The sequence below is a fragment of the Phocoena phocoena genome, chromosome 1 (assembly GCF_963924675.1).
Source record: "Phocoena phocoena chromosome 1, mPhoPho1.1, whole genome shotgun sequence".
In the NCBI taxonomy this organism is placed as follows: domain Eukaryota; kingdom Metazoa; phylum Chordata; class Mammalia; order Artiodactyla; family Phocoenidae; genus Phocoena; species Phocoena phocoena.
In genome coordinates, this window is record NC_089219.1 from 107,817,983 (window position 1) to 107,827,629 (window position 9,647).

Sequence of the window (9,647 nt, forward strand, 5' to 3'; positions counted from 1 at the left end):
CACAGAACATCCACAACCTTTATTATGGGTAAGAACTTTGCTACAACTGTGGGAATAGAAAGTAAAATTACAACATAGATCCTAGGCCCTAGAGGAGCCTGAAAAGGGAGACTGGAGAGAGCACATGGGTGCTCCCACCTCCCAGGAAAGGTGCAGAATGAGCCAGACCTAACCACAGGGCCATGGGCCTTTAGAAGCTCAGGCTCCAGGCTGGTCAGCATAAGCATCATTGTGAACTTACTTAAATATATAAATAGAGAGACCCAGGCGATTGGCCAGGCCCTTCTCCCAAACCCCTGGGGATCAGGGCTAAGGCCTTATCTCCTCCTCAGTCACACTGGGAAGCAGGAGGCAGGGAAAGTCATCTTTGGAGTATTTTGGTTTTTCTTGTTTACACACAAAAAATATGCAACCCAAAATAGAGTTCTCTGTCCACGTGTCTGCCTATCTCAGTTACTCCAGCTGTCTGTTTGGCCAAAGAGAACGGAATGGACGTGAAGAGACAATGGATATGGGGAAGGAACACAGCCGGCTTTGGGGAATGGGAAGAGAGGGCATCTGGGGGACACGAGAAGGGCCCCTTCCCCACGAGGCTTTAGACAGTCAAGGCTGAGGATTCAGCCCTCTCCCCAACTCACATCCCATCCCATTTGCCTCCCACTGCCTAGGTTAACAGACCCAAAGGAATGGGCTGGACATCAAAGAACATTTCCAAAAACAGACCCCAAATGTCCTTTAAAAGAGGTTAAATATTAACCCTTTGGGTGCTAGCCTTGTCAGGCGGAGATAAGGCCAAAAACAGGTGTCCATGAAGATCTTTCTGGCCTTGACCAAAGCCCTTCTGATGGGTCAGAGGGGCCAGGGTTCCAGACTCCACAGCATACTTGCTCAGTGTTGCGAGGCGGTGAAGGCTCCACAATCCAGGGGACTCAGTCCAGGGAAATGATGTCTGACCGGCAGCCAGTCAAAGAGGGACCTGAGGGCAGGGGTCCTCCATGCCCCTCCCTTAAGTTTCCCCCAGGGGCCACAATGCTACTGACACGGCCAGGAGGGGGTGCCGGAGTGGTGCTGCGGTGAGAGCTCCCCAACGTGGGGCCTAGCGGGCCCAGGAAGTGGGAAGGGGTCCCTCGGTACTGGAAGAAGTGGCCCAGGGCATCCTGTTCGTCTAGCGAGGTGATGACGGACGGACCATAGTGCTGGGAGGAATCAAGAGCATGGTTTAAGATTTTATCCTGACTTTACAAACCGCCTCCCAGTCACTCATCTCAGAAATATCATATGGGATAAATAAACCCCTCAGGATCCCAAAGTATTCTCTGAGAAGCAGGAGAGCCTCCCTCTGACTCCTTCCCCTACTTCCCCACACCCCACCCCTCTTCCCTGCCTGGAGACAGCCCCACCAGCTTGCTAGATTCTCGGCCCTGTGGGTGTCTGAAATGTGTGGAATGTCCGGCTGGGGCAGTCATGGTGCTCAAGTGCACATGGGTTTGGGGGGGTGGGGAGGGGTGAGCAGACAGGCACAGAACTACACTAAAAACTATGCAGACAGAACAGTAAGTAACAGAGGACAGAGGAAGACATGGGTGAGAATCCGAAGAAATCCCAGTGGGGCCTAGGAGGGAAATAAACTGCCTGTACCCCAGTTTCCTTCCTTCATGGAGAAGCACATTAAGGTCCCCGGGGAAAATGAGAGAGTAAGGGGGCCCATCAGTGCCTAGAAAGGAGGCTTCAGCGATCTGAGATGGAGAAGGGACCACTTACCTGACTCTCAGTCTGAAGGAAAGAAAATAAATCTAAACCTGGTAGGAGAAGAAAAATTAAAATCAACCTCCTGTCTGACCCCTTCACCACACACACACATCCACACACGCGCGCACACCCACACACGCGTGCGCGCACACCCACACACACACACCCACACACACACAATATCAAAGTTCCTTGGATTGTGGCCCTTTGCAAAACAGCCAAAAAGCTCTGAAAAGGAGCAAGGGTTGTGAGCTGGTTTGGGGGAGGATATGGCAGTGCACGGCCCCACCTTGTGATCAGTGTCATACCTTGTATATCAGCCCCCAGTGGGAAGGCAGGTGGGTACTCATGTAGTGGGAGACTGGACAGGAAATCCCCGCCCAGCGTGCCCATAGCAGGGCTCCGTAGCACCGAAGATGGCTGGTGACCAGATGTCAGGACTCTGTGAGGAGACAGAAGGAATCACAGATGTCCTCACCCAGCTCAGCCTCTCAAGTCCCCTCTCTGCTCCCGAGTTTGCCCAGTGATCAGAAAGCGTTCCTGACTTCTTCCTCTCCCTTCTGCTATAGATTCAGCCTATTTCTTCATACCCTTTGCTTCCAGGTAGAGCTGGGATAGCAGCTGAAGTGACAGGACAGTGCTTCTTCGTCGGGGGCAGGTCCTCCTCGTCTGATGAGCTTTCTATTGTCAAGTCAATAACTTCAACCTTCTTCTTATTCTCTGATGGATTGCCCTCTTGGACTGGGCTATACTGGAGGCCTGTGGTTGGTAAGAAGACTGTGTCTCAGAGAAGAGGACATACAAGACTTAGCTCAACTGGGGGACAGGGGGTCACTCACCATCCAGCCCATACCCTGGCGGGGGGCAAACCTCAGATGCCTCCTTCTTGGGTTTCATTGGGCACCAGGATCCATCTTCCATGAACTGGATCTCATCACAATCCGAGCAGGAATTAAGAATCTCCATGAATAAACTAGGGGAGGGGAGAGAGAGGAATTCATGTGGCTGGGAGATGGCTGCAACAGTAGCCAGGGAGTTCTGGGACTCACCTTCCTGAACCACAGTTTCCTCACCTGTAAATTAGGGATGTTATCCACCCTCCTGACCTCTCTGAGTTGTTGGAATCAAATAAAGTAAGGTGCATAAAAGAGCTCTGAAATTTTTAAATGCTGAGTTTTAAAATAAGTACATTCTAAGCACGTGTTCCATGTAGTACTAGGAACAAAACAGAAGGAGCAGAGATAACAGAACTCTATAAGCTACCTCAAAAAGAGGCACTGGGGGCTTCCCTGGTGGCGCAGTGGTTGAGAGTCCACCTGCTGATGCAGGGGACACGAGTTCGTGCCCCAGTCCGGGAAGATCCCACATGCCACGGAGCGGCTGGGCCCGTGAGCCATGGCCGCTAAGCCTGCACTTCCAGAGCCTGTGCTCCGCAACAGGAGAGGCCACAGCAGTGAGAGGCCCACGTACCGCAAAAAAAAAAAAAGAGGCACTGGGAACAAGAACCATAATGTAGGCTCTGGAAGCAGGTTAGGAGTCGCTAGATCAAAAGAACTTTATTGCTATGTTCAGTAAGAGGTCAGGTAATTGTTTGATGTAACAGTTTGATACACTGGCTCTGCCACTTACTAACACTAACTTTGAGCAAGATACTCGGTCTCTCTAGGTCTCAGCTTCCTCACCTGTAATGACCGTACCTATCTCTCACAGGATTACTGGCACCTCATAGGACTCAATGAGATAAGGCATGCAAAGTACTTAGTACGGTGTGTAGTGAAGTCCTCAATGTTGGAGGGAGAGATAGATAAATAGATAGGTAATATTTATATAAAAGAGACAGATATGTTAAGAGTTGGGAGGGGAAGTAAGTTACAGATATATATTTATATATGGGGGCAGGGGCCAGTCCTAGTGGATGTCCTAGGTAAAAGGAAGCTGAATGCAGAACAGCCCTACCCATCAATGATAAGAGATTCATAGGGAGCCTTCTTATCACACACAGGACATGTCCACGTTGGCTTCTTCTCATTCATCTGTAGATAAAGGGCAGCATCGAAGCTCTGCAGGTGGGCGCAGGTGAGGGCCCGACAAGGGACAGTCAAGCGCATCTTCCCTAGCTGAGGAGAGACAAGTTCTCTGGTCAGAGTCCCCGTGTCCCAGAGAGCCTCACTCTATTAGCCCTAGGAGCCCTCATCTGAGTCTAGAGGTTTAACCCACCACTCCTCCCCCTTCTCTTCTCCCTTGTACCCACCGGGCACATGAGTGACACCCGGAGACTTGTAGTGGCCACCTCACTGTCCGGGTCAGCGGTCAGCTTCTCCTTGACTGAAACAAGAGTGGGGCCAGAGCCATGGGGTCAGCAAGGCTGGAGAGAAGCCCGGGAGGTGGTGAGGCCAGAAGCAGATGGCTCTGGCTGAGAGGCGGCTGGGTAGAGCGCCTTTGGGGGCCAATGGGATGTCACATGGGGGTGGTCTGGGATCTGCATTACGAAGGCTAGGTGGCGGGGAGAGATTTCCCCATCCCTGAAGATGCTTAAATACAGCTGGGTGACACTTTGGCAGAGATGACCTAGAGGGAATTGAAGCATCACAAGAGGGTTAGTGTTGATGATACTTAAAGACACTTTCCAGTCTGGAGAACCCAAATTCCAACAGGGCTGGAGTTAGGGTCTGCGAGGTGCAAAGCAGATGTATAATTGGGAATGCAAGGGTGTCAATGCCTGAAGTGGCCCCACTTTTCAACCACAAAGATTGGTGACAGGGGTACGGCACGGGTTGGGGTTCATGTGAGAGGTGAAGTAAGTTGTCATAAGAGGGGTATGAGTTTTAACTGTAAAGGCTTGAGGGCCAGGAAGAATTGGATACTGGTCAGAGAGAAGAGGGACGGGATGTTACTCACTCAGTGCCCGGGAATGGTCTGGGTTCCGGATGCCCTTTGCTCTGAGTTTTTGTAGAAGGGTTCCTGCAGTCAGCTGCCTCACCAGGTACACAGACAAGGAGTAATTCTACTTGGAGGTGCGGGGGGAGACAATCAGCCTCTGCTTCGTACACCACGACCACCACCACCACCAGCAGCCCCCCACCTTGTCACGTGAGGGCCAGAGACAGCAAGTTAATGCAGAGAGACCCATGAAGAGAAAGATGTTTCCCCAGCCCAATGCACTAGATGATTCCCTCTCACTCCCTGCAGGCTTCTCCAGGCCCCCAGCCTCAGCCACGCTCACCCGTCCAAACTCAGACGACCAGTTGACCACGATGGTGTTGGGAACAGTGGCCGAGAGTCGAGCCAGGGGTGTGATGTTGATGGGGCGGCTGGGCCTCTTGGGCTCAGCCCCATTCTTGGTAGGGGGAAGGTAACCCTGGGGGAGGGAGGGAGGGAGGGCCTGGTTAAGACACCTTGTCTTAGGCCACTCGCTTTCTGGAGAGAAGGTCAGCTCACTCACTGAGATGAGTGAGACGGGGGCCCATTCAGTGACTCAAAAAACTGGGGCACTCTCTAGGGTTGGCAGCAGGGTTCATTCCTGGGGAAAAAGGAGAACTTACTCACTGACCAGATAAATAGGAACCTGCTCACTGAGTTCTTGAAGAGGAAGAGTAGGGATACCCCACTTCTTCCAACCCTCAGCTCTAGGGTCATCACTTCTGAGAATCTTTCCTGAACCTTTGAGTTGAACTAATATCCCCCCTCTGGGTTCTGAGAGAACCCTTGTTCAGCCCTATCTTGGTACTCTCTAGATTATATTGATTCCGTCAGTAAAGTGAGCACCTACTATGTCAGGCATGTCTCTTTCGTAAAAGATGTAACATTTAGGAACTAAAACAGGGAAGGGGTTACTGCCAGAAGAAGGGAAGAGCATTTACCGGCAGGGGGCACAGTTTCCCATTGACCTTGACAAAGAGGTTGGGGGGGAAGTAATCCTCTTGGGGGCAGCTGGTCTCACAGAGACAGAACCTGGTAAGAGATGAGAGAAGATGAAAGGGTGGGAGGCAGTTCTTGCAGAGAGAGGCAGGCAACCTCAGAAAATCAGTCATGGATATCTGTAGCCTTCAGCTTCCAAACAAGAATCCTAGGGCTGGGGTGGACATGGCAGAGCAGGGTATCTCCTAAGAGTAACCGTCATACCCTTACTTCCTTCCCACCCTCAGTGGGAGCCCTGAGGGGAGGGAGAGTCAACTCACCTTAGCTGCACCTGTATGGTATAATCACATTTCGCTCCTGGCAGAACCTCTCTGGAAGAGGGAGGGAGGAGAGATGTCAGTATGTGGCCCCTGAAGGGCGGGGGTGAAAAGAGACACAGAAAGTTAGATGTCCAGAGAATAGAGAAGGGACATACAAGAGAATGAGGGACAAAGCAGGTGCAGGAGGATGGAGAGGAAGGAGGGCAGGGCAGAAGAGGAGAAAGTCAGAGAGCAGAGTCTAAGGATAACCACCCAAGGATGAGGCAGGACGACTGAAAGAGATGTACCTGGATGTGAGAATCTGCTGCACTTGCTGGGGAGTGAGGGCAAAGGTGAAGTGCGCTTCCTCAAACCGCTGGCTAGAAGTGGATGCTGAGGACACAAAGGGGCAGTTATTCCCAAGCCCATGCACAGGCAGCCACAGAAGTTGCCCCTATTCCAGGGTGCTGATCCCACAGGACTAAAGCCTAAGAAAGGCTTGGGAAAGAGGCATGGAGTCCAGGAAGACCCAGGGATCACAAAGAGCCATACCGAGGGTGGTGGGCCGGATGAGCTCCCCGTAGATTTCATAGAAGGGCAATGGTTTCATGGTGACATCAGGGTGCACAGGCTGGGGCAGAGGGGGGTGCATGTCCACTTCACGCTTGGGGCCCAGCAGGGTGCCAGGGGCCAAGAGGGCTGGGGGGATGGGAGCTAGAGGACCAGGAGAGCCTACAGGAGGGGTGCCAGGGGGCAGAGAGAGCAGAGAAAGATCGGAAGGCCCCAGGGTCTTCCGGGGAAAGCGTCGGCGGTAAAGCTCTTTGATCTTCATCTGGACGCTGGGGGCGCAGCTGGACTTGAGGAGGTGCAGGGCCTTGGCCAGGAGCTCGTGCTTCCGTCCACTCTTGTTCCGGCCAGCGAAGCCGAGGAGCACCTGGAGCTCAGACACCCGGAAACTCATCACCATGTGCTGTGGAGACCAGAGAAGCATGAGAATCCTACCTTGCACAGGGCTGTCCTGCCAAAGACACTGGGGCTGAGCTAGTAGGTGGGCAATGCACTTTCCCTCCAGCGCTAATCAGAAAGGTGCTTTGCAGCCAGTGGATTACTGCCAGACAGCGAAGCTGGCCAAACGGACATCTAGGTCCCATTTTAGCAACCCTCAGATCACCTCAGGCTTGAGCAGCCCTATCTCCCTGTGCCTGGCAGTTTAACAGGTGAGGGCAGGGTGCAGACAGCATGCCACCCCAAAGCACACCTCTCAGTCCACTACAGCCTTTTCCCCCCATCCCTGCGGTGAGCCTGGACCCTCCTGTAAGCTGCTTATCTCCTCTCCTGCTCTTTCTCAGACACTCAGATCCATCCCAGCTCCTGGGAAGAGGATAGGAGACAGGGAGAAGGAGGGGGGAGAAGAGGATTCAGGCCAGACAGCCCCATAGAGAAGAAAGGGGCCAGGTGGCTGGAGGATTGTGCCCCACGGCCCACCCCTCCCAACACCTCGATCTACCTCAGCTATTTTCCCCAAGCCTCTGAAGCTTTTGTGGCCAGGGTTTTCAGGTCAGGGTTCAATGCTCATAACTCCCCCAAATCCTTTCTCAGTGTCATTTACATAACCACCCACCCCTCAGTCCTATTTCTGTGGGAGAGAAACAGGACCAAAACTTGGGGTGAGAGGTTAACAGCGAATTGTGAAATCCAGGTATCCTTCCTGTTTACCCGTTTACTCCATCTGCCAGGAACTAATATCCTGCTTCTCTCCTACCCAGAGAAAATAAGTGATCCTCCCCCTCCTCCACAGGGGTGGAAGAGAGAAGAGGGAAGCTCTAAACAGAGGCCCTGGGAGGGTGAGGAGAAGGTGAGCAGCCCCTGAGCCAGGGTGCAGAATTCCATGCTCTCCTAGGCAGCTAGACCCAGTAACTAGACCTCAGGCCCTCCCAAGAAAATGGCTCCATTTCAAAAGGCAGAATAAAGCCAGGAGACAGGGGGATGAACCCCATGGTTTTTAAAGGTTCTGTGAGATGTCCTCGGATATGGTTATCCTCAAGTCTCTGGTAGTGGTAAGCTCTCTCTTTAAAGGACTCACTTCTATGAATCTCTAGGAGACCCTGCCACGGGCAGGCCTTCCTAGCCCTCCACAATTCTTCCCCTCACAGGAGACATTATGGCTTTGGGCCCCTTTTGAGGAATATGATTAAAAACTTGCTCCTCTACCTTTCTCCCCATCCTAATTTCCTCCGTCCTGCCTTTATTTCTCCATTAGCTTTGTCAAGAACTTCTCCCTTTCTATCCCATAGTTTCACTCCTCTGCCCAAAGATACCAGCTCACTAAGGCAGGACCTTCCTCTCAGCCTCCAGGATGCTTCTGCCCCACCCCTCGATCTAGCCCCGCACAGCCCCGCCCCCTAGATCTCAGCCGCCTACTGGTACTTCCCAAGGCTCAGATCCCAATAGCAGCCCCAAAGCCTCTATCCTCTCAGCGCCTTTCCCCCGAGGAGCCTACCCGTAATCTGCCCCCCAGTCACATCCAACATCTGCCCCCTACTGTCGCATCTCTGGCCCTTGATCGACTCGCCCCCTTTGCCTCTACAGCAGCTTTTCCTCCTGGCCCTACTCCTACATCTGCCCCTACTACCAAATCCGACTTCTACCCCGCGTCCCCGCCCCCTGCGCCTCGGCCCCCAACTGCTGCAATTCCCCTCGGCCCCACCCCTATATCTGCCCCGCGGCCCCGCCCCCAGAGCCCCGCCGCAGCCCCTTCGTCGCCCACAGGCACTTCTCACCAACCCCGGCAGGCAGTCCCCGCCACGTCTCCGGCCCCCACCCGAGCCCTCAGCACCCAGTCTCGGTCGCTTCCCGGACTCGGCGTACAGCCGGGCTCAGTCCAGATGGGGATGGGGGAGGGGGCCGGTACCTTTAATTCGCCCAGCTCCGCCATCTTGAGACATCGCAGGCGCCCGAGCCCGAGCCCGAGCTCAGGCCCAGGGACCGGCGCACAACTCTCCACCCCGGCGCCGGCCGCAAATGCCGCCTGCTCCGCCCAGTCCGGCCCCCTACACCTCCCCTTCCCGGCCCCGCCCGCCGGGTTTTGGACCCAGCCTCAGCCCCTCCCTCCACAGCCGAACCCAGCCCCTGCACGTCTTTGGCCGGTGTGCCAGACCGGTAGACCCGGAGGGAGTGTACCGCCCGAAGGATCGCGGGGTCCCAGGGGGAATGGGAAAGGAGGTGGACCCGAAGCACCTGGGGGAGGGGGCTTTGCCACGCCGGAGTTGAGAAGGGATGAGCTTTTAGGGAGCCAAAGATACTTGGAATATGGAGAGAAAGTATCGGGAAGGGCTAAATCTCAGAGAAAGGGGGGAGGGGGTAGCGAAGTTGGAGGAAATACCCTCAGCTCCTTATCTACAAGTTTAACCATCTAAATTCAAGAGTTCTACCAATTCGGGAAATGGGGGAGATCTGATCCATTTTAGAGACGCTATGGTGTCGTGAAGAGTTCATTCTATTCTCAATTCACCCCCTCCCCCCCCAATTACATTGTATCTCGTGGTCCGGCGGTAGGACTCAAACTCGGCAGCAAAAAAGTTTGGTGCGGAGAGTGGGACTTACCAGCACAGTTGCAGGGAGCGGGGAGGGGGCTCGGGAGGCTCAGAGGGTGGGCTGGAGAGGTGGGGGGAGGGGGCCTGGCGCCGCTCCCGCAGTCTGCCCGGCTGGAGGTCGGTCCGGCAGCTGGACGCTGCAGCCGCA

General features: G+C 54.1%; 1 protein-coding gene across 1 annotated transcript; it reads right to left on the bottom strand.

Annotated features, from left to right (window-relative positions):
- Window positions 1-4: 4 nt before the first annotated feature.
- PIAS3 (protein inhibitor of activated STAT 3) lies at window positions 5-8,841 on the bottom strand. The gene is made up of 14 exons (XM_065893882.1): window positions 8,818-8,841; window positions 6,459-6,876; window positions 6,215-6,299; window positions 5,928-5,978; window positions 5,610-5,700; window positions 4,973-5,107; window positions 4,648-4,753; window positions 4,001-4,074; window positions 3,706-3,866; window positions 2,589-2,722; window positions 2,340-2,508; window positions 2,058-2,191; window positions 1,762-1,799; window positions 5-1,196 (listed from the first exon to the last, which is right to left on the bottom strand). The coding sequence occupies exons 1-14, from the start codon at window positions 8,839-8,841 to the stop codon at window positions 930-932; spliced, it is 1,887 nt and encodes a 628-aa protein (XP_065749954.1). The 3' UTR covers window positions 5-929.
- Between the last annotated feature and the right edge of the window lie 806 nt (window positions 8,842-9,647).

Excerpts from the sequence above, each read along its gene's own strand:
- PIAS3 (XM_065893882.1), bottom strand. The coding sequence starts at position 8,841 with ATGGCGGAGCTGGGCGAATTAAAG. Across the intron at positions 5,108-5,609 it reads GGAAACTGTGCCCCCTGCCG|GGTTACCTTCCCCCTACCAA; the intron begins GTAAATGCTCTT and ends TCCCTCCCCCAG. Across the intron at positions 4,754-4,972 it reads GGTCGTCTGAGTTTGGACGG|AATTACTCCTTGTCTGTGTA; the intron begins GTGAGCGTGGCT and ends ACCTCCAAGTAG.